Genomic DNA, 24,835 nt, shown 5'->3' on the forward strand with positions numbered 1-24,835 from the left:
AGCACCGGTCAGTGTCGAGAGCGCCGCGAAGGCCGAGGCGTCGTTCGTCGCCGATCGCCCCCCGTCTACCCTCGCCGAGGATAGACGGGGGGCGGAGGCGCTCCGTAGACGTCGTCGCTAACGTCGGTCGTTTTGTCGCGTTTCAGGCGTCGTCCGAGTCGCGGAGAGATGAACGTCGCTCGTGAGAGAAGAAGAAGCAGAAGCAGAAGCAGCCGATCGACGCGCGCGATATGAAAGTTACGCCGAGGGCGTTATGATGACCGCCCGCGAGCTTTAGCGCTTTCGTACGCCGCGAAACGTCCCGATGGATCCCGTCGGGCCGTGGTCTTACACTTCGTACAATCGGCTGGCCGGCATCCAAGCGGGGGCGGCGGGCGGAAACTTCCACCACCACGGCCCCGCCGCCGGCGCGCCGGTCACCACCGGCCAGCTGCTGCTGCAGGCCGCCCACACGACGGCCTCGCTCGCCGGTCAGCTCGGCTCGACGACGGCGGCCGCGTTCAACCCCGGAGGGTTTCTGTCCCCGTCGCCGGTCGGCTACGACGCCGTGTTCCCTCCGCTGTTCCATCACGCCAATCCGAAGCCGGCTCACTACGGTTCCGCCGTGAACGCGCAGCACCGACAGGTCCTGGCGCAAGCACAGGCGGCGGCCGCTTCCAAGCAGGGCGCGACGGACTCGGACCTGACCCCCAACTACTCGTCGCACGACCAGATCCTGGCCGCGGCCCAGGCGTCCTCGTTCTTCGACCAGTCAGCGGCCCCCGGGTCGGTCGCGTGGCAGGGGAGCAACCAGCTGCCGAGTCCCTTCGGCGTGCTGCCGCACGAGAGCGTCGTGCCGTCCTCTCCGAGCCCGGCGGCCGCCAAGTCCGCGTCGTCCGCGGCCTACGACAATTTCAACGTTCACTTCGCGGCGCAGACGCTCAACAGCCACCTCAGTTCTCAGCTGGTCGCCGGCGCCGACAAGAGCGTCCGCTCGGGCTCCCCGCAGACGCCGCCGGTGAAGTCGACGGCTCCGCAGGCCGCGGCCTCCGTCGCCGGGTCGTTCTTCCAGACGCCCGCCGCGTTCGGAAACTCCGCGGAAAACATATCCGGCTACGGCGCGACTAACGCCAAAGCCGGTCCCGTTTCCTCTCAGCAGGAGTACGCTCAGAGCGGAAGTAAGTCCTTCTCCACTACGGGATCTAATTCATCATCGCATCTCGACCGTCAGTCCTGCGTCGTGTCCGCTCCCTCGTCTTCCGTCGCGCCTCCCGCCAAGGAGTACCGTCTGCCCTCCGCCCCGTCCCGATCGTCCCCGTACGTTCCTGAAAAAAGGCCATCGGACTTCCCGTCCGAGCCCTCCCCCGACGCCCGAGTGAGGAGCAAGGCCGGAAACGAGGCATACGCCGAGTCCGTCTCCGAGCGGAGGAGGAGCGGCGACTCTCAGCCTCGGTCCTCTCCTATCGGCTACGCTTCGGAGCCTCCCGGCAGATCGCACTACGCCGGTCCCAAGGCGCCCGTCGGAGACTCTCCCGTCTCTCAGTTCCCCGCCAACCGTCAGAGCTCCACTTTCAGACACTATCAAGTCAACGAGGAGCCCGAATACGGAAGTAGGAACAGACCCGCGTCCGACGGCGACTCCAACTACTCGGTCGGCTCGCAGAGCGGGTCGGACTGCGGAGTCGTCGTTCCGCGCAGACCCAGCCCGCTGCAGGCTCATTCCCGAGCTTCTCCGCTGGGACACGTCCCCAGTCCCGCCTATCCCACGTACAACAGTCCGATGAGCTCGCTGCCTTCGCCGCAACAGCGACCCGAGTCTTCCCGGAGTCACGCGTCCTACAAGTCCGGCGCGGCTCCCGGGTCCCCTCTGGACGCCGCCGTCTCGAGACCGGCTCCCTCCGACGCCCAGGTGGCGTACTCCTCCGTGATAACCAGAGCCTTGGGCGCCAACGAGCAGAACAAACAGTACAACGACGCCAGGTACGAAAGTTCGCAGTCGCAAAAACAACCTCAGCCTCAATCTCGACAGAACTGTTGGGACGGAGAGAAGCAGCAGAATCAAAACTCCAGAAAATACGCTCCCGGCGATTACGACGGCGGCGGGCCCGAAGAAGTCGCTTCGCGTCCTTCGGCCGTCCGGCAAGTCCAGAGGCCGTCGACCGACGAGAAGCGATTCTACGACGTCGGTCAGGTGGCGTCTCGCGATGGCTCCTCCGGCGTCGTCGAGCGGGTTCAGAGTTGCCAGGCGCGACGGGACGAGCCCGAGCGCGACGAGGCGTCGTCGAGTCCCCCCAAAAGCTCCGCTCGTAGAAAAAGTAACGATAAGCAAACCGGCCACTCCAATCTGAACGATCTGGCCGGGGCCGCCATGGCCGAGTATTTCACCAGTAGAATTCCCCCGCCGGCGCACACCTCCGCCGTCAACCAGCAACAGAACGGCGCGTATTTCGAACGGTGGAATCTGCCCCCTCCGCCGCCGAAGATGTTTGCGGGCGCGGCGGCGTTCTCCGCTCAGGCGCCGCTCCACTCGGGCAACTTTTCCAATCAGCACCAGAGTCTGATGGTGCCGCATCCTCACGCTCACGCGGGCCTGCCGTACTTCGCCACGTTTCACGTGCCGAGTCATCGCTCCGACTGCCAACCCGTCGAGATCCCCGTCGCGACGACGACCGCCTCCTTTTCCGATCCCGAGACGCGCGATGGTGAACAGCCTAAGGTAGTTGTGCCCAATATAGAAGAAGAACTTGGTTTCCTTGCAGAACAACGGACGAATTCGACCGCGCAGACCCCGCCGGCGCCCTCCCACCAGTCGCCCGCGCCTGTCGGCAGTCCTCAAGAGTCCGCTGCCAAGATACCTGATAAAAAATTGACCGCACCCGCGACCAGCGCCGGATCTAGCTTTATGGCGTCCTATTTGAAATTCTTGCAAGGCGAACGGGACAAGTCTCCGCCGCCCGCCGCCAGAGGGGGCAGGAAGACGACGTGGTCGCGGTCCAACAAGAGTTTCAACGATAAGAGCGCCGAACAGTCGGCGGCGCATAACTCCAACGGCGGGGCGCCGGGAGTCGGCCCTCCGGGAGGCGTCGGCTCGCCGGGCAACGTCGGCGTCGCGGGCTCTCCCGGCGCTATGATATCTCCGCCGCCGCCGCCGATTGTGTCCAAACCCGCGGAATCTCAAGACGACTCCAGATACTATTCCGTCGCCAAAGACAGAAAGAGAAAGTTCGAGGGCGCGGACGACGGCGGCGGCGGCTACGATCCCGGCGACGAGGACGCCAGGCGGCCGAACAAGCCCGTGCTGAACGTGCCGTCGACTCCTCTCAACGAAAAGGGCAAGAAGGGGCGGGCGGCCGCAAACAAGGGACCGGCGGCCGGGTCGCCGCAGGGTCCCCCGAAAAAGACGCGCCCCGCGGCTCAGCCGCCGCTGCCGGCCATGCAGGCGCAGTCTCACCAGCAATATTATTATCAGCAGCCGGACGAAGGTGCGTTTAACTTCTTAGATTATCACTTTAGAAACAGGCAACGGTGGTGAAGTGCTCGCCCCGAAGCTTGTATGACAGGAGCGAGCTGAGATATTGCCTTAGAATTCGCGACCGCCTCTGCGAAAGCTTGTTACACTTTGACTGTGATATTACTAAATTTCTGTCTAGATTACGTACGATAATGTGTATATATGTGAAAGTATTACCCGGTGATTTATATTAATTGTAGGCAGCGTAGGACAATACTTGATATAGTTTAGTTAGACTGTAACAAGGTTTCAATAACGGCGCGAGTGATGAAAATTGTGACACCGTTCGAGTGCCATTTCTAATTTATACGTTTATATAAAAATATATATATATATTAATACGCGCGTACGTACATATATATATAGTAACGAATAGATTATATACTTTTTGACTCTTGTCATACCAGCTCATAGAGGGGTGCTACCAGTAACAAATTCCAGTATTTTTGTAAGACGCAATAAACGATACTGTCTCTTGTATTGCGACGTGTACCGGATGAATTTTTTTATTATAACTATTTTTTTATAAGATTATTGTATCGTTTACTATGACAGTATTCATGTTTAGTTAGCGCTTTAGGTTAATCAGGCAGGAACATGATGCTAAAAATTTGATATTATTAGTTATTATTTTTTATTGTGTAGTATCGTTGTATCTATGCAATCGTAAATATATATACATATATATATATATATTATCTATTATAAAATATACATACTTTTTTATCATTATTATTATTTTAAATCGATTAATGATACGTTAAGGATTTAAGATACTTTATACTTTTACGTAATATGTAGATGAAGAGATTATTTCGTTTCGAAAAGTATATTATTTTTTATCTGATTACTCGTATTGAATGATATTGTTATTTTTGTTTATGCACAAATCTCATGTACATAAAATTTTTGTATAATAGAAAAATCAGGAAATAAAACTAAAGTATATTATAACATACGTTTGCTGCTTTACTGAAATTACATTCCTGGTAGCACCCCGACTTCGCCTAATAGTAGGAATTGATGTGTACATTGTCACGGTTGTTCTATGCACGTATAGTTTTATGCGATATTAACTTAGTTTTTTTTGTTTGAAAATATGTTATGTACAGTGGCAGTGTACACGTTCATCGTAGTATCTTGAAAGAAAAAGAGTGCTGCGTTGAAGATTCCTTTATCCCGAGTCCTGTTTTAATTTTATCCTCGTCACCATTATCAGCTTTCAAACACTGTTCTTTTTTTAAGTTTATTCTTTATTGTTACAAAAAATGAGGGAGTTAATTAATAATGATGATTAAATATTATTATATATATATATATATAAGAATCGTAAGAATATTTTTCCAAAAACACTCAGTAGTCACTTATTGTTTTTTTTTTTTTAATATATATACTTTGAAAAATACATGTGGTGTAGAGTAGTAGTTTTGTGAGTAGATAGTGTTTTATGGTTGCATTGTAAAGCTTCCGACCCATTGATGGTGCCGCAACGGCGTGAGACGTCGCGTCGCAGGGCCAAAGAGAGATCCAGCATCGCCGAGTTTATGACCTTCCAGGGCACTTGCGAGACGGACGATCCCGACGAGCCTCAGGAGTTTGTCGATTCGGACACAGATCCCGCATGGAACCCTACCAAGGTGAGACTGTCGAACAAAGAGTGAATAACCGCGGAAGAGGAGGCTTAGTTTCCGCTTTCGTCCGCTTTAACATAACACGCGGTCTTCTGGTATGGGCACGTATCGCAGAGCTTTCCGAGCCTTCCGAGATTCTTGGAAATTGTTCATATATACACTGCCGGCACCAAAGTGCTGATTAATCATAAATTATTAAAAAATCCATTCAGCTCCAGTTTAAACTGACGTTTTTTTTGTTTTCGGTTTTCGTTCAACTCCGAGTGATTCATTAAAAAATGAATTTATCTGTATTAAAAAAATATTTTCTGCCATAATTTAGAACATTTTATTCCTTCTTTTGTAATGAGTATACTACACGAATTATTGGTCTAATAATATAATATAAATAATAATAATTACTCAAAGGTATAATAATTAGAACTAGTAGTATATAATATATGATAATAATATAATTTATTAAACGAAATATATTTGTGTATTCACGATTCAAGTATACTAATTATTAAAATATCTTCCAATCTATTTTCATTTAAACTATTTCTGTTGTCTCGAAGAATAAACTTTAAACCAGATATGTCCCTTTCAACACTAACTTGTGTTGCTGGAGCTCCTAAAACCACCATTGCAATTTTGTGTAAATGAGGATACGTATTTTTATTTTCCTCCCAAAATTCTAAAATATGTTTTTTTCTAATTTTTGTACATGGTGAAGTTATTCAATATGAATTCAATGTCAATATTTGTAGAAATAGCATTGCCAATTCTCTACTTCTTAAAAAATCCTCTAAATCGTCTACCTTTTCATTGGACGATTCAATAGATGCTTGTTCATTTTTCTAAAAATTGTAATTTTTTTCCAAATTATAATGACAATGTTTCCTTAGATAAATAATTATATAAAATATCTGCATAGAATTTTTTTCGAAATTTTATTTTGCGTTGGATCCAAATTTTGTAAAAATCACTTAAAGTTAATTATTCACTTTGTAACTTTAGTTGCTTCCTTTAGGGGTTGCAGAGTGTCAACATAAAATTTAATTAACCTATTTGTTTTCCGCATAATAATAATCTCAATTACTTTCCACCAAGGAAAGTAATTGTATTTTAATAAAGTTTTCAACATATATGTGCTATTTTATGTAGTTGGAAAATTCAAAACTAGTATTTTAATATTAACGTCGTTAAATTTCAACATAAAAGATGGAATTCGCTACTGGAATTCGGGAGTTCAGCTCCGGTTTTCGTTCCGACAAAAATAACGGTTTTTGGTTCTAAGCCGTGTTTTAATGACTAACTTTTTTACATTTCCTGCCTTAGTTATTAATATTAAATCATACATTATAGAAATACGAATAATAGTTATTTTTATTATAATATTGCGTTAATAAATTATCCTTATTAAAATATGCTCATAAAATGGAGACATGCGAATATTTTCAAACACCGACAAACACTTATAAGAGATCTAAATGTATCAGGTTTCACGTTTCATTGATAATATAAATTTAATAATAATTTCTATATAATGATATCTATATGAAATTTTGTTAGTGTTATTAATATGTATACATTCAAAAAATTTGGAAGGTTTGGAAGACTCTAAGCTAATGTAATAATCACTTTAACATTTTGGTAAGTATACCTAGATTTATTGTTTTAATTTTCCCGGAGACTATTCGGAGTGTTTGCACTGTGTCTAATCGTTCACAATCACACAATGTAGATTTAGTTTTAATGTTGTGCTTTAATTTTGGTTAATAACAGATATGCTAATTCAGCACTAATAAGTAATTTGTTTCACATTGTTTTTTGGTACTTGTATTAACTAAAACGATGCTTTTCACAATAGAGATTTCTATGCTTTGTCCGATATGTAATTTTGACCAAAAACAAATCTGATAATATATTTTCTGAGAATCTAACCACATTAAAGTATAAATAATGACAATATTATTCATTTTGCTAAATGTATTTAAATCAAGAGTGGTGATATAGAGTGAATATTCATGTCTTGATTTTCATAGTGAAGTCAAAAAACTATCGCTACAGCTTAAATCAGCGCGAAATTCTCAAAATAGATTAATAATGTCTTTTTGTTGTGGCAAAAACCTTGTATAGTAAAATTAAAAAAACATTTTGTATTATGTATATAATCCTTATTAGTATAATGCTTATTGTGAAGAACATTAGTTGAGTACCAGAGAGTATTTTTGAGTGACCATACCGTAAGACCAAAAGTTCTAGCTCTAAGCATGAGTCGGTGAAGGTTTTAGCTTCTGTTTTATGTATTGTTTTTTAACATTAACAACTAAGATATAAGTAAATTGAGCTCATACCTATTAAAGTATTAATTTAGGGGGATGAAGGCGAAGAGGTCGGTGTCAACTCGAGCAGAAGTAAGAAGTTGAAACGATCCAGGCCAGTGGTAGCAGCTTCCCGCGCACGGAATCGTGGCATGTCTAACATACTATCCGGTATGCTTTAGAAATATATTAAATTATACGATCTCGTTAATTGTGTTGCTGGAAAAATATTAAAACAAATCATTATATTCATAACGGGAAATCATCAATAATTCAAGTATATATTACAATAACTGAGGGCTCATCGTATATTATCGTATACTTTACATATTTTTTATTCTTAATTTTTACATGTATAATTTTCATTTTAATCTACAATCCCTTCCCGATCCCCTCACGTCGACGTTGGAGATTTACGTTCATTACGATATATTTATTTAAGTATAAAAGTACTAGATTCTCGATGTGTAATTGTAATTTAATCGATTGTCGTTTGGTAAGTAAGCCAAATTCGCATGCAATATTGACTGTTTGTGTGTAGTTTGAGAAGGAGTATGTGTTTTTAAAAGAGTTTATTAATTTGGTAAAACACGAACAGTTGCCGCTCATGGCGCTGGAATAGATTACACTGATTATTCATCGGAAGACGAGAGCAGTGCTAAAAAACTAAGCCAACAGAGAACGGTTCAGCAGCAAGTGCCGACAATCACCCAGCAGAATGTCGCCACAAGATCCATTGAAGAGATGCCTTATCAGGTAATAAATAGTATATAACACTTAAGCTGTAAATATTAATATATCATTGATGTATTATACAGATCACGTATGTACATATAGGTCTTCACATTTCGCTCTTAAATTTAAAGTAATGATGTGTGAGGTTGATCGCTAAAATCCCCATACATTACAATTGCAGCGGAAAAAATATTAGCTACTTTTTATTTACTAAGCTGCATTGTTTTAGACCTACATGTGTATCGTGAGTTTTGAATAATTGTATAAAATATCATTTCCTTTCGTAATCGATAAATAAACTTACCTAATGTAATGATGTATTGTTCAATTGAATCGTTCATTTTCTCACAGTCTGGGGAGTTTGTGGCCGTGAGGGCCGAACTCGTAGAAGCGTGGCCTGCCATATGGAGAGTGGACGGTAAGACGTTACTACAGAAATACGAACCGTTCGAGCAAAACGGAAAAGTTTTGTATAGAAATATATCCACGGTGAGACTTGCTGAATTGACAATTTAACTGATTAAATATATATACATACATTGACTGTCATCCATGTTTATCTTCTAGTATGCTGCGTGGAACTCGGAAAATAAAAAAATGTACATTCAAGTTCCGGTGCGGGTCAGGTCGATGAATCACCTCGAATCCATTGTCGAACTGATAAGAAGCGAGATCGTAAATGATGATAGCGATTTTATCGAGAAGAGAATGCAGGAGACGGCTTCGTATCAGGATAATTTTGAAGTATACATTCAGACGCTGATCTCGCATGCCCTAGATCCGAATTTCTTAACGGAGATTTTCCAAGAACAAGGTAGGGTATTATACTATTTAAATGCAAAGGAATTGAGTATAAAAGCACAAAGTCGTTACAATTAAATTTTGAGTTAAAACTGGGTTACCATAAGCTCAATACATTTATTTCAATAATATAACTATTTTTACAAACAATAATTATGTATATATAATACATGTTATTGGTTTATAACCTTTTTCATGTTTACAATTTGTTCTTAGCTACAATTTAATAAAAAATAAGTATATAAAATAAAACGTTTGTGGTAATAATTTAAGGGATAAATTAAAAAACCTTTATAATTTCAACTAAAGAAAAATAAAATGTCAGGAAACAAATAAAATAATAAATTAAGTGATAATTTAAGTACATTTCATTGTGTGTGCTTTGAAATTTTGTGTTTGTATTTAAATTGAAGGTTGTAGTAACTGATACACGAGATTAGTGGGTTAGTGTGATTTTATATTTTTATAATATTTTCTGGTATGAAAATGAGTGTTCTTTAATTATTGATATTTGAAGGTGTTATATGTATTACTTTTATAGCTTCTACTTTTCAGGTATGAGCGTATTGAGAGTAGCAGATAGTAAGGGATTTTGTTTTTGTATAGTTTATGAATCAAACCGTCATGCCATACTTTGTCGAAAGCTTTATCTATATCTTACATTAAAAGACCCGTACTCTTTCATATTAAAATGAGCTTATATATCATATGTTCGATGAATTTTAGCTGTTTTCTAAACAGTTGATAAATACCCAAAAGATAGAGAGGCATTAAAGATGTTTGTTAAATAATGAATGCAAATTCCATGAAGGTGTTTAGTCAACGTGTAAACTAATCTGTAAATTCCAGATTTTAATATTTTTTAAAATTTAAATACTGCTGATGCTTCTATTTTACATAAAATTTTTAGTGAGTTCTTACGATACAGAAAAAGCGTCAGCTAACATCTCTACCTTACCCTGATCCATGTCAGCTATGATATTTCCAATTTTTAACCATGGAATTTTTGTGTATTTATTTTCAAGCGATTTAGTTACTTTCCATAATGAATTATCTGCTGGTTTTAGCTTTTCAAGTTTCGTTTTTAATGCTCTGAATTTTATCGCGAATATCATCAGTCAGTTTGTTTATTAAAGTTTTTAATTGTGAAGATTTAGTTTTCAGCCACTGCTTTTTCACTTTATTTTTAATTTTAATTAATTTACTAATCAATGAAGTAAGTTAAATATAATTATGAAAATTTTTACTAGTCAGTACTGATGATATTTTAGCTTACTCGATTACGGCTGTTAAATAATTTATATTATCGTCGATAGTTTTAGTGTCCGTTGGGATATAATTTTGACGCCTAATCATACGGGACTCGACAATACTCCAATCAGCATTGTTATAATAAAAAATAATTATATGGATAACCTAAGCCTCGTCTTCCAGTGTAAAAAACACAGGTTGGTGGTCCGAGGACAGAGCCTGGATGCATTGCATATCTGAGATCTGAGCATTACCCTTCACTAACGCAATATCTAAAATTTATGGCCTCATGCGGTTGGTGATTTTGAAAAGTTTAAATATCCGCGTCGTACAAGTAGATGAAAAAATGTTGCCTCGGATTGATTCACAATGGAACAATTCCAATGCACGTGTCTATCGTTGAGATCTCTAGATAAAATCAGCCGCAAGTATAATAATATCTTGCACCCGTAGAGCAAAACATGTTCGTCCAAATGAAAATATCTTGTTAACTATAGAAGCTAATCGCATGAAATCAGAAACACGGAAAACTTTTAAAATCACATTGTTTTGAAATGTAAAGTTATTAATTAAACCAGTAATTCTCAAACTGTATTATAATAAAAAGAAGCCACCCAATCAAGCAATTTTACAAATAGAAGAGATTTCTTTGATGTGGGTAAATAACATGCATGTTATTCAAGTGTTATAAAAAAAAGGTTTGTGTTACTAATGACTCTCAAACTATTTAAAATTTTAAAAATATCAGTAGGATTAAGTCATACAAGAGTTGAAATCGTCAGACGAATATATACGTCCTACCTAGGCATTTTGATTTCGCGATGATTTTTGTTTCTCGAGAAATGAGAATTCTCGTCTGCTTCTCAAATTTAAAATATATTTACTGTTATGTTTTTTTTTTATATTTTTTCGATTTAAGCATATAAATACTATTATCGTAGTATGTAATTGAAATATAAAACAACTAGAAGAATGGTAAAATATAAATAATTTATTATTAACACTTTACCGACCGGCAGTTTCACTACCAGACTTACGCTAAATACCGACACTTTTTCGCAAAACTTCGCGAATTTTACCTTTTTTATTTAAATTTATGTAACTTTAGATACGGTCCGAATATTTCGTTGAATTTTTCTAGACATGTTATAAATGTATCAATGCATCAATTCAAGTTATTATTAGATGGTTCTCAACATGTGGTTCGCCGGAAATAAAAAATAATTCTAACTTTTCCTTATTATTAGATTTTTAAAATGATTATCTTGATTTTAAAATTATAAAAACGAATAACCTAGAAATTTTAATAAAAATAATTTAAATTGAGTTAACCAGCGGTTCTCAAACTTTTTTAAATTTGTAAAAACTTTTTTCAAGCAAACTTTTCTTTTGTATTGTGACATTTTTACTAATACGAGTTTACTGATATATAATTCATTTGCAATAAAATATTCACTAACCGTTGTAATTCACTCCATCGTAATGTGAAATTTTCCAGGCACATACACAGATAATTTACATTGTCTTTCACTTGTAAATCACTTTTCACAATAACTAGTTATATAATGAAAGTTTAAAGTGTCTCGATATTTTACTGTTTTTCGCAATTGCAACAATATTACCCCATATCGTTTATATTTGGTTTCAAATATTCGTAATTTTGCATTTTTCAGATATTCTGGTAAAGCCCGATTCTTCCTTATGGTACCACAGATTCTATTTTTTTTCATATATATTTTTTTTGCTATTTCAACACTGTTATAAAAATCGTCCATATAAATATGATGCCATTTGTATTTATTGTCTGATGTTAGATGTGATATTGAATCTTGTAACGAAATTTCAGGTCCTGAATATATTTTAAATTTCGATATGTATCCTGACACTAATTCACATACCATTCTTATCACTATACCGTACTTTGTGAGCTTACTGGGGTTGTATACGTGAAAATTTAATCTTCCACACCATGGGATCATACCCTCATCCAGAGATATGTTTTGGCTTGGTTTGTACATATTTTTTAATCTTTCGGAGAAATAATCAATTATTTTTTGTACTTTGAACAGTAATCCTACATTATCAGGAACATTTTCATTATTGGAAAAACGCAGGTAACGTAATATTTGATAAAACTTATTTCTATTCATGGTTTTTGTAAATATCAAGGTTCCTATTAGTGGATTTATTGTCTAATACAGGTGTAATGAGCCATTTTTTACCAGGCTCATTAGCAATATCAACTCAAACCAATTTTTTAATTCTGGTACCGTTACATCCACCCATTTTTTAGATTTTATTTGCAGTTTGTATCTGTTGATGTGTTGATTTTGGTGTCTATTCGTTTCTTCTGCAATAACGGGAATCAAGTCATCTTCAATAAAGTTTTGTGTCTTGTAAAGTGTCTTCTAAATATTTTTCTTGTTCATCTTCCTTATTGCTCATGAGCATCATAGAATGTGGACGATTTCTTTCATGAACAGAGGAGTCTGAATCACTATCACTATAATTTTCATTGTCACTTGGAATATCTATATATATTTAACACTATATTAAATAACATAAATTGTAATTATTTTCACGTAGATTCTACACTCGTATCTAACTAAAAAACTATGTTTTATAAACAGTTCGTAATATTTTTGAATATTCACTCGAGCACACGAAAACCAGATGCACTTCACATGATAGTATAACTTAAACTTAATTCTTATCCATAAGTTTTTATGTGTATCGTGCTAATAATTCAAAAATAATAACTCGAAAAAATTCCCATTTTCTAAAATAATGTGTCACTGAGATTCGGTATTTCCAGTAAGCCAGTATTATCTGACGGGAGATAATATTTACTCACAAAAAATATGTTGGAATTTCCTTATAACAGGATAGAAAAAAATACAATAGAATCTTACTAATCTGACAATCTTGAGATTTTCAGTAATCCAATACTATCTAATGGTTAATGATATGATAAATTTTTAGTGTCTTGTACTTTTTATATATGTACATCGTATTTTTTAATTTTATGTAATTTGACTTTATTTCTAAATAAACCCATTTACCCAATAAATTATTTTTAAATATACATATTTATATGTTTGTGTATAAAATATCATATTTTTTCTTTTTTTACGCCGTCCGAAAAAAAAGTGTGCTGGATAAAAGTTTTTAGAAATTTGAAAAAGTTTGAGAACCGCTGGTTAACTCAATTTAAATTATTTTTATTTAAATTCCTAGATTACTTGCTTTTATAATTTTAAAATCATCAATCAATTTTAAATTCTAATAATAAGGAAATGTAATACTTAATTTCTATTTCCGGCGAACCACATGTTGAGAACCACTTAATAATGGCTTGAATTGATGCATTGTTACATTTATAACATTTCTAGAAAAATTTGTTAAAATATTCGGACCACATCAAAAGATACATAAGTTTGTCTGGTAGTGAAACTGCCTGATGAAAGAAATATAAAATATATTTATAAAACCTTCGCATTTGTCTAAATATAATTAAAAAAAAAAAAGATTAAAATAAAATGAAAATTCATACATTTATTTAGTCATCTCTTAAAAAAAAACAAATAAAACACTAAACATATATTTTTAATATGACATGGAATCGAAAACATACACAGGACGCCAATTGGCGTCTACGGTGTTTAACTTTCGGCACACTCAGGACGCCAATTGGCGTGAGCGGTAGGTAAAGTGTTAATATATGTATGAATTAATATTAGATATTGTACGACATTACATATTATTCTTAAAATAACCTGTTTTATTATTTCATATTACAAATATTTACATGATTTAAAAAGAAAAATAGTTGAAAATGAAACACAAGTAATGAAAAATTAAAAAAAAAACTAAATCTAATATAATACAAGGGTTGGTGCAAATTGGTACATGTGAATTGGTAACTCATTTTTTTCAAAATTGTCACATATATCATATTTACAATGCAACATTAATATATTTTTAAACATATATATTAAAATAATTACATTTATTCGTTTTGATTTTTAAGATGAGTATTTCTTGACGAACGTGAAGACTGTCGACGATATCACCGAAGAGAGGTGCAGGAGAGTTGCGATAGCCGGCGTTCCTTGGAGCCGCGGCGTAGAAGCAGCTTTGAGCACATGGCCTTGTATTAGTAGCGCTGAGTTGTTTCCGCCTCCCTTGAGCGGCCCTCTCTGCACCTCGTGTCGGCTGTCGAGATCAACCACGCGATTGCAGATTTACGGCCAGCCTTACAATCCCGCCACCTTGGAACCGTGCCACCCCCCCGATCCGAGGATACCTTACGAAAAGGTTTGTGAAAGTTGATATTGTTTTTTTTTGTACCCATCTATAATGATATCTTCTGTTTAGGATTTGTTTTTATGCCGAACGTGTTCTCTCCGAGTTAAACTGTATAGTCGTGTGTCGCATCAGAAGTATTTAATGTTTATCGAATGCAATAAACGAGTAGCCGAGAAGCGACTTCAGGATCCTCACAAAGATACGACGATAATTCTGAACGAGCTCTTGGCCGACGAACCTTGGCTTTCTCAGGTATGTTTTGTAAATTTTCCAGTTTTCAGAACATGTAATGATACCTCTAGTAAAAAAATATTGTTCTGTTCCCTTTGAGTGGTTTAAAGATATGAAACATTAGGGTCGAGTAAGGTAGAAGTTTAACACTCAAAAGTGTAGATCTTAGATTATTGTAACACTTACTCAGTGATTGTCTCGTCTTGTAATTCTAACCCACTCATATATTTGTTGGAGTGACACTGCGTATATCTCCGTTTCACCCCTTTACTACTCAAAAAACGAATGATAGCGCTGCTCCACTTTTGTGCTTGTTGCAACTATATGTAACAGTACTACTGTTTTACAGTACAATAGAGCAGTGTTTTCAATTGTCTCACTCTCGTATTATTTCTGATTTGTTTTGCAATTTAATTTATTTTATATCTCGTGTATTACAAATATCGGTCCTTTTTACATGTTCCTTGTTTTTTTTATTGTAGCTATTCCGGGACGTTCGTCAGTCATGGGCCGAAGCGGAATCCATAGAAAAGAAATCGAGGGTCAGCGTTGTTACGAGGCAGCTTATGTAAATATCGTCGAATGCAGACTCAAGTTGTGTACAAATTTACCTTTGTTTAGTGACGATGCACCAAAATGGTGGTAAAAACGTTTAAATTTTTGTTGCAACGCGAGGCGCGCGTGATGCCCGCACGGACAGAAGTATCGAAAGTGTACGAAAATGATATTTTTTACCATAACCAATAATAAATTATATATATATATATACACATAAATAGGTTATAAATTGTTTCATGATGCATTAGCCGTCATTTTATAAAGCATCGGTTAGTGAATTTTTTTTTTATTATTATTTATTTTCATCAATACTTGACATTCCAGCAGTTTTTTTACAAATAGTTAAAACCAAAACAATTGAATCACGGAATAAGTTTGTACCACTTATTGTAAACGACTCATATTTTTTTAATCGATTAAGAACGTTTTAGTTAAATTTTATTTATTTAAACCAATCTTTTTATGTTGGTGAGCTTCATATTAAAAAATGAATGCTTCTTAAAATTAATTTTTGACTTGCTCGTATGTATATATGGAATAAACTTAATGAATTTATAATTTTTGTTGATCTATTACTTGTGATTTAATCGAGGACCGATTTCGATATAAACTCATAATTTATGTTCGATAGTTGTATTTTAATTTATAATTTAAATGATTAACTTAAAGACTGTTTTTGCGTTAATTTGGCTTTATTTTAATTCGATAACGTATCGGCGAAATAAGAGTCGTTTTGTGGCCAAATTGACGATAGTAAGTCTACGATAACATATGTATATTTTGAAAATAGAGATAATTGTTTGTTACATATTAAAGTTTATTTTAATCGAAGAATAAATGAATTTGCAAATAAAAATGGAACCGTGTCACTAACTCATATTTTAGGATGGACAACAGTATTTAAAATATTTATGTTAATTTATTATGAAAATTATAGTTGCCATATTGCAAAAAATATTTATAGATTGTTTTTATTGAAAGTCGACGCAATACTTACTTTAATTGTTTAAGCTGGATTTTTTATTATGTAGAATCAACTGTTTAAACTTTGTTCTTTTTGTGATTATTTCGGTCCATTTATAAGGCGATTGCTTAAAAAGATGTAACGATACGGTTTTAGTACAAAACGGTAGTCGGAACAGTAATCTCGTATTTGTATATTTTCGCTTTAAATTATATTTATATACACTTACATATATATTTTATATGAAAAAAGTAAAGCGTAAAATGTGAACACAAAAAAAGCCTTTCAAAAATATAGATTGTTGATATGAGCATATTTCTACAATTTTGTTATATGCGAACGATTCGAATGCGATATATACATAAATAATTATTTTGAGTATTATTAAGTACAGACAGATTTAGTTTTGTATGAATTTTAGGTAATATATTTTGTAATCAACTATATTTTTTGCCTTATATTATGTATAATTTTTTTTGTACAATATATGTACGTACATATCGAGCTGAATAAATAGATTTTAGATGAATCATTATTTTGTGTTTTTTTTTGTATTAAGCCGGCTTTAAACTAGAGTACGCTCACACAAATGAGCCGCTCTAGTTGTGTACCTTGAGCCGAGTCGCTGTTTGTGGCTCAAAAGGGCGAGCCAGTACACTCCGCTCTTGGTGTGGATGAACGTTTTTAACTTCAAAGTTTCGATATGTGGGATCCACCATCGTCGACTATTATTTTTATTTTGTTAAAGCATTAATTAAAAGTAAAGCTGCCGCGGCTGTATATACAGACATGCTCGAACTGATCACACAAAACAACTGATTTCATCGGCTCACTGCAGTGAGCATATGAGTGGTTCGTTCGACTAAATCTTGCTAATAATTTGGTCAAAGTCTTGAGTATGCTCTAGTTTAAAGCCGACTTTAGGTTGGACATTCGGGTTGAAAAAAAACTGGTTATTTTATGATGATGTTTATTTTAGTTTTTTTTTTAATTTATATTTTTTGCTTATTTATATGTTATACGAAAGTCTGAGCTGCAACGTCGAACACGATAAAGCGGAGACTCTTTTTATTGTCATGAGGACGTCTTCGACATTAGGATATTCGACGTCGCCGCTTTGACTGCTTGACCGGATACAAATCGTTATAAACTTGGAAATAAACGCAAACATTACAACTATGTATTAAAGCAGTATAAAACCTATACGTAATGTTTCCGCGTGTAATATGTTTATTCCTTTTTTCGATCCGATTAAGGTTTACCAAACAATAACAAATATTAAATCAACCTTATTTTTTGAAAATATTTTTCTGTAACATTTCGCCATCTAAGTTATAGACGCGTGCGTTTGTATATATACAATACGAAAAATTATATTTCAACAAGTTTAAATGCACATTATACGAATTTATGCAAACCTCTTCTATAGATACAAAAATTATACAAGATGTTTTCCAAATGTCGTTCGGCAATCGAGATGAGACTTAATTGCACATGTTCGATCGGCGTGCTGTTTCAGAGTACTGTGCAATTTTAAATACGAACGAACCGCAAAAAATTAACTTATAATTGACATAGTTATTTATAAATAAAAAAATAGTATTACTTTAGAATTTATATTCGATAAAAATAATCATATGAAAAAAAAAAAACGGCCGTCGCTAAGCATGAGTGAAAGCTGAGAACTTCACTAGATATTTTTAAGCCACACAACATATTATATTTATTAATACTTTTCGCCGTAGATCACAAAGTCTGAAGTTAATTCGTAAAAGACTGCTTGCTGTTATCGAAGCCGTTCTGACGAGACTCGAATTGGTTGTTGCCGGACTTCCTGTTGTACTGGCCTCGGTTTCCGCCCGCGCTGCGCGGCGGAGGATTACCGCGGTGCGTTCCGCGTCCGCCGGCGCCGTTCTGACGATGGGTTGCTCCTCTGTTGTTCGTACCGCGCCCTCCTCTGTAATTGTCGTGGTATCCTTGATTGTTTTCGTATCTGCTGGTATCGTTTCTCTCGCGATAATTGTCTCCGTTGTAGCTTCTACCGTTAGAATTGCCGCCGCTGCCGCCTTGATATCCGTCGTTGTTTCTGTAATATCCACCTCTTCCGTTCTGATATCCGCCGCGGCCTCGAAAGTTACCGCCACGACCTCTACCCCTAGGACGAAACTTATCAGATTGCCCGTTCGTCCTAGCGGCGGCGTCGGAAGATTCGTTCGGGTTCCATTCATCGATTTCCAATTCGTTTCGGTTTTCAGAATCGTTTCGGTTGTTAACGACGTCGTTCCATTCTCCGATCTCGGTGTCCCGTTCGGCGGGGGAATCGGGTCGCTTCTCTTCTGCATCGGGTTCGTTTCCATTCAGGGGAGAAGGCGGAAGCTCTACGTTCTGAATCGATTGAGGATTGAAAGGCGCGCCTTGTCGGAAAGGAGAAGGCAACCTCTGCTGTTGCGGCGGCTGCTGTTGTTGTTGCTGCTGTATCGGATGCGGGTTGACTATCGGCGCTGGTGCGGGTACGTGCTGAGGGACGGGGTGAGTCGCCGGTATCGGGATCATCGGAGCGTTGGCCGTTGGGAAATTAGGAATATGGCCGCTCGGAATTTCGCCCGTCGGATACGGAACCGGCTGAGGTATATCGGTCATCGGAATCTGAGGATTTTGCAGAAGCTCGGGTGCGAAACGTTGAGGAATAGTGAAAGTCTGATTGGTGAACGTCTGCGAGGGGATGGCGGACGCGACCGGAGACGCCGGCCTCGGGGTCGGCTGTTGGGGCATCTCCGAGCCGTCCAGTTCGGACTCTTGCAAAAATATAAAACTTTGAGGTCCGATGACTTCAGGGACGGGAGGAAGCTGACGCGGCGGTGGAAGTTGCTGCTGCTGCTGCTGCTGTTGTTGTTGTTGTTGTTGTTGTTGCTGTTGTTGTTGCTGCTGCTGCTGCTGATATTGGGCGAAGTAGGCGTGCTCTATTTGCTGAAGAGTGACTGGCGGGGCTCTGGGAGGCAACATTGAGAAAGCGGGAGCGGGAACAGCGCGAGGTACGGGTGCGGGGGGATTAGCAGGCACTATCGGAGGAGGCACGAGTTCAACGATTTCCGGGGGCTCTTCTGCTACTGGCGTCGCGGGTTCTTCGGGTTCCGGAGTGTCTGGAATTCGAGGCCGATCGAAATATCCGCACTGTTCAGCTTCGGCTATCGCCTCCTTCACGCGAGCGTAAGTCGTTCCCGAAATGGTCCTATGGTCGCCTTCCATGATGGCGAGCACGTACCTGGCGGCATCTTCGGTCCGAGATTCGTAAGCGGGCGTTCCTTCTTCAACAGCGGGTTTAGGAGAAATTTTGAGATACCTAAAATCAGTCGATTAATTAAAGGTTCATTAGTAAACTTTATTTAAAAAAAAATAAAAAAGGACTTACAAATCGTCCATAGCCTCAAAATCTTCAGGTCGGAGTTGAGCAGCGCCAGCTTTACCGGAAAGGAAGTCAGATCGTACCTCGGAGTCGTTTGTCAAGCAGTTTACATAGTTCGCTATCGCCAAAACGTTCTGTATTAATTTTAAATCTTGGGCCTTGCGTTGTGCGGTATCCTATGAAACAATTACAATTTTAGATATCGGTTTATGTCGTTAACGTTTCAACCTTCATACCTTTCGAGTTTGTTTCTTGGCTTCGTTTTCCGACAGGATAGCAATGCCCATGACCTGCTTGAGTAGGTCCCATGCGAACTCCAACAGTAAGAATTCTTCGCATGGCTCGTCGGGTCCGGCAGATTTTACTTTGCATTGCTGTTGACAGTACATAATCATAAACACGACAGATAAAAATGTATCAGGTCACTTAAGTCACCCACACCAGCGCCGTTAATAGGATTATTGTATAAATAAGAATAATAATCAATGACTAACGCGGAACTACATGCCTATTAAAGCATGAGAAAAATTTATGACTATATATTTAGAAGGAACTTGACTTTAATTATCTATTATTACTGCATAAAGTTATATACATATTTAAGTAAGGATAATGGAAACAAACAAAGCAGCTACACTACTGTAACCGCTTTCTATAAACATGTATTACAACATTAGCTAGTCAGTAAAAATGTACCAATTTTGACTAGTCTAATAATATTTGGCTTCCATAGAAAAGTGCAGTTTCATAAATTAGGCCAGTACGAGTATTATTTAGAAGCTGTAAAATTAAAAATATATATAAGGCATTAAATTAGTTATTGAAAAATAGTATCATTAACTCATAATTTACATTATTGGTTTTCCAGTAAGTCAATGGCCAAAAAAATTGAATCTATCAACAAAAGTGATGGAATTTTAATTCTTATTTCATTTATAGGAATAAACGTTTAGTGCTTTGATGGTATTCTTTTGTTTCGGGCGCGGGAAAATTGATTATTATTTTTCTATTTATCAATCTACGAGTTTTATTATATTTCATTCTGTAAATTAAATAATAGTTGTTGAAACTAGATCAAACTGAAGAACAAATATAGTGGGTAATAAAGTCTCTAATCTTTTTTCAGTATACAAGTTTTAACACATTACCTGCCAAGCAAAATTTTTAAAAATTGGGGCTGGGCCATTAACAACGAATCTTGGTTGAATATTACGTATGTAGTAATAATTAGTCTATGTTTAAAAAAATGTAAGCGTAGCGTGTAATTAGGTGTCTGCAATCAATGGCCACCATGGCGCTGTTGATTCTTTACTAGTCTGTTTATCATATCTAAGGATTGCAATACTGGTATTGGGGCAAAAATGGATGCTATTTAATAGAAACTTATTTTAAGAAATATGTGCATTTAAATAATTACTTTGTTCCATAAAATGAATTGTTTGTGGATTTATGTAAGGTAAATTTTCGGAAAATGATTCGTTGCAGTTATTCATGTTCAGTGTTCTCGCCAGTGCTCGCTGGTACCTAATCTGTCGAACAATAATGCACTGACAATTCGTTTTATGGAACAATTATTTAAACTGTCCTCGTAAAAATCGATCTTTGATACCATCGGTATTACAAAATAAAATACCAGTAGTACCGAATGTTTTTTTAATCAGTACATTTTATTTGTTGAAAACGATATCTACATGGATTAGAACTACAAAAACGATGATGCGTATATTATAGAATAACATTTTTATTCTATAATATTTACATAAACATTTATAGCCTGAATTTAATTTATGTAACTTTTAACATGAGTAAAAATAAATAAGTATACGAGCGATGTTTAGAGAGTATCTGATCAATAAGATTTAGTTATGATTGCAAAAAAAATTCATGACCAAACAAAAAAACCTACATGTCACAAATTTCTACAAAATATAATCACCTGTGCTGGAGCATAGTAAATATTGAAAAGGATAATGATATAATTAGAATATTTGATATATCGAAACAATAACTGCCAGGATATTCGAATGTTTGGGTGTTGCTAATCAATAAACATGGTGAAACATGTAAAACATTATTGGCCACTTTCGTAGTCTTGTCTATTTATTCCATAGTCTAAAATCAAACATACATGTCTGTTTACAAACGCTTATGATTTTTCAAAACACACGCATGGCGATAAAATCCGAGTTTTAAATTTTAAGACGTTGGTCGTTTCATAGCTATTGGGGGCAACCAAATCACAACAGAGGATTCATAACCATTGGTTTCTGAGCGTGGCGCCGATATTCTTAACGCGTACATTAAGTTGTTGTGTTTTGCATATGCTTGAAAGAGGCCACAGTGGCCTTTTAGTGACATTTCATGCAAGAAGTTTATGCTGGCCATGCCTGGCCACCATGGCAGCAACCGTGTTAATATAACAGTGGTGCAATATTATTGTAGAAGTTTATTTATGTATTTTGAAAAAGCTTTTGACAAAGTCCAAATGGACGATGACAAATTCTCTGAATAATTGCAAGTCGACGGCAAAAAGCAAAATATATCAAATGAAAGAATGTCAGGAGCCAATAGACGCATTATATACAGACTTATTATAAAATTTCCAATGTAGCTTGAGTTATTGTAAACATATATTTTTAGAGTAATTGTCATAAATTAATATCCACTTTGCTAATATGTGGGGGAGCACATATTTATGCCATTAGTTATTTAAATATTATTTCAATAAATTCAACCTTCAATTATATAAAAATAAAAATAAATATATTTCAAGGCTCAAAGGTTTAGGACACCTTTAGGTGCATATGCACACTGGCGAGTTTCTTGATGACATCTTTAGGTGTCATCTGCAGTCAGAGTCTTAGAAAATAATAGAAATAAATTAAAGAGTACGAAATAAACGAGCATAAAAAAAATATTTTATAAAAAATATTGAGAGCCTTCGAATTGATATAAAAAAATCCACAAAAGCCGAATAATAAAATAAATTAAAGCAATAAAACATTGAAATCTGTAAAATTAACAAATGTGTATAAATTAGCTCACCACTCGAAGGGTTAAAATATTTAATGATAATAAAATGTACTCCAAATGCATTAATACTTTTTCTGACTGCAAAAGATTAAATTGAAGCTAATAAATATGTTATGATTCATTTTTACGTTCATCTCTAAGGTATTTTCAAGGTCAATCTTATGTTGGTTAAAACCATGTAGGTTATCCAATTTAAGTCAGTTCAAGATTAAGAACCAAAGCAATGTCACATATTATTTTTTGCAACCATGAGGCATTTGTAATTGTACTGAAGAGAATTCAATAGAATTATTCCTCCTAGAAGTGTCATATGATGGAGATTTTTTTAAATGGAATAAAAATGCGCAATGTGCATCGTAAATATTGCGCAATGTGAGTAGCTCGCCGTGACGTCATCGAAACAATCAGCGTCGCACAAAGGAGCGCCGGGTAACCTAACCTAACCTAAAGCTCGCGGTTTGCGCAGTCACGCTAGATGAGGGAGGGGGCGGAGAAGCGAGTTACTCTCGTTGCAGGGCGCGGGGGGCGCAGGGTCAGCCGGCTGTCGAGGGGAGGGAGGGGGGAAAGGGGCGGAATCTCACCCGCTGGCGCTCGAGGCCGTCTATCTTGTCCTGCAGGATGGAGACGATGCGCCTGACCGGGCCGTCGTTGTGGGACGCGGCGATGGCCGCGGCGGCGGCAGAGAGGGCGGAGGCCTGGTGAGCCGGGTGAGCCGCGGCGGCGGGCATCCTGCGTGCGGCACGAGGGGCGACCCGAGAGGCGGCGCGCGGCGGGCGGCGGGCGGCTGGCGCGTGCGCACCGCAAATCCACGAAGATACCCGACGGCGCCCGAGAGCGCCGAATACGATTTTTTACCCGATTAGCGATTATGCTTTTTTGCTTTTGAAACCGGCTAAAATACGACCAGTGAATCTATGTTATTTTAATTAAAAACTATTTATTTTAAAATTATCCGTTGCAACGTGAAAAGCGTCAGCCCAATATGTCACAACGGATTAGATATCTAGCAACAACTACCGCATGTCCCTGAAAATATCACCTACGCCTAAAATAAGCCATAGTGTGATTTCTCAAGATAATCCCTAATTAAAAAAAATATCAAAAATAAAATTAGTTTTAAAAAATAAGCTTTCGAGTGTAGCTCTGCTTAGTTTTCGTTATATTCCCTCTCTCGCACTGCGCAGGGTCGTCATTTGGGAGAGGCACGTGGGGGTATTTGTCCCCCTCCTTGAATTTAGCCATATAAATGCATGTTATATAATGAAATACTGTGAATCTTAATGAAATCGAAATAATTAAAAACGACCACTAAGTAGCCAACATTTGCCCCCTCCCTAAAAAATCTGAAATATAGTATCTGATTCTAAACCGTGTATTCTCGGTTTACCCCTCAAAAAAATCTATCCAAAAAATAAATTTCGGTATAATCATTAATATAATTTATCTTGCAGGTGCCAGTAAATTTAAATGATTTTAACTTTTCTATACGTATTATAGTAATATTTACATACGTATCATTATATTTTTACATCTGATGTACAAATGTTACAATGAAGTGTATTTTTCAGTAAAGTTATAGTTTCACTAGTGAAATTCAAATACATTTTCATCAGTAGATATATATGTAAATATATATTTCTATTAGCGGAAACATAATTTAACTAATAGGCTCTAGTGAATTTATATTCTGCTTTAAAATATCTATAAAATTCAATTTGACAGTTGCGAAACGTCCATGTTATGTTCAAACCCAAACTTAACCTACATGAATTAACCAAGCTCAGCTTGACTTGTGAAAGTTCTAAAACTATTAGCGAAAATATAATTCAACTGATTTGCGCTAATATGCTGCTTTAAAATGTCTATGAAACTCAATTTGATAGTTGCGAAACGTATATTTGCTGTTCCAAGCAAAACCGAACCGAACGAAAGCTCTAAAACTAGTTTCAGAACTTTCCTTGGATCAAGTCTAAAATACAAACTAAGCCAACTCATCTCTCAGGACTCAGGGAAAATAAGCGAAAGAAGAAGCAGAGACAGACGTCGCATCTCGCATATAGCTCCATGGTTTGTCTGCACTTCGATATTACACTATGCTTTAAAAATATGATAACTATCCTTATT

At 37.8% G+C, this 24,835-nt stretch overlaps 2 protein-coding genes and 2 long non-coding RNA genes across 7 annotated transcripts; 2 read left to right on the plus strand and 2 right to left on the minus strand.

The window, feature by feature from the left end:
* The first annotated feature begins 262 nt into the window (after positions 1-262).
* On the plus strand, positions 263-16,810 carry LOC148238176 (uncharacterized). Of its 4 annotated transcripts, XM_088181463.1 has the most exons (10): positions 263-1,157; positions 2,739-3,461; positions 4,955-5,127; positions 7,481-7,598; positions 8,026-8,183; positions 8,514-8,651; positions 8,730-8,976; positions 14,245-14,531; positions 14,592-14,774; positions 15,236-16,810. In XM_088181463.1, exons 1-10 carry the CDS (start codon positions 305-307, stop codon positions 15,323-15,325), a joined length of 2,970 nt encoding a protein of 989 aa, XP_088037589.1. In that variant the 5' UTR covers positions 263-304; the 3' UTR covers positions 15,326-16,810. The 4 variants fall into 4 exon arrangements, with proteins under 4 accessions (XP_088037589.1, XP_088037587.1, XP_088037590.1 ...); XM_088181461.1 differs by having other exon boundaries at positions 263-3,461; XM_088181464.1 differs by lacking the exons at positions 4,955-5,127; positions 7,481-7,598.
* Positions 4,992-8,602, minus strand: LOC148238177 (uncharacterized). The gene is made up of 3 exons (XR_015808889.1): positions 8,467-8,602; positions 7,461-7,646; positions 4,992-5,409 (listed from the first exon to the last, which is right to left on the minus strand). It is a non-coding gene; the product is annotated as an uncharacterized LOC148238177 (long non-coding RNA).
* On the plus strand, positions 10,813-12,094 carry LOC148238178 (uncharacterized). The gene is made up of 2 exons (XR_015808890.1): positions 10,813-10,912; positions 12,061-12,094. It is a non-coding gene; the product is annotated as an uncharacterized LOC148238178 (long non-coding RNA).
* A 1,067-nt stretch (positions 16,811-17,877) lies between the features above and the next one.
* Capr (Cell cycle associated protein caprin family member) lies at positions 17,878-23,519 on the minus strand. Its single transcript, XM_088181466.1, has 4 exons — positions 23,293-23,519; positions 19,915-20,052; positions 19,685-19,854; positions 17,878-19,615 (listed from the first exon to the last, which is right to left on the minus strand). Exons 1-4 carry the CDS (start codon positions 23,437-23,439, stop codon positions 18,037-18,039), a joined length of 2,034 nt encoding a protein of 677 aa, XP_088037592.1. The 5' UTR covers positions 23,440-23,519; the 3' UTR covers positions 17,878-18,036.
* Positions 23,520-24,835: the final 1,316 nt, after the last annotated feature.

The sequence above is a fragment of the Plectrocnemia conspersa genome, unplaced genomic scaffold (genome assembly GCF_051122295.1).
Source record: "Plectrocnemia conspersa isolate PC_06_02 unplaced genomic scaffold, ASM5112229v1 ptg000002l, whole genome shotgun sequence".
In the NCBI taxonomy this organism is placed as follows: domain Eukaryota; kingdom Metazoa; phylum Arthropoda; class Insecta; order Trichoptera; family Polycentropodidae; genus Plectrocnemia; species Plectrocnemia conspersa.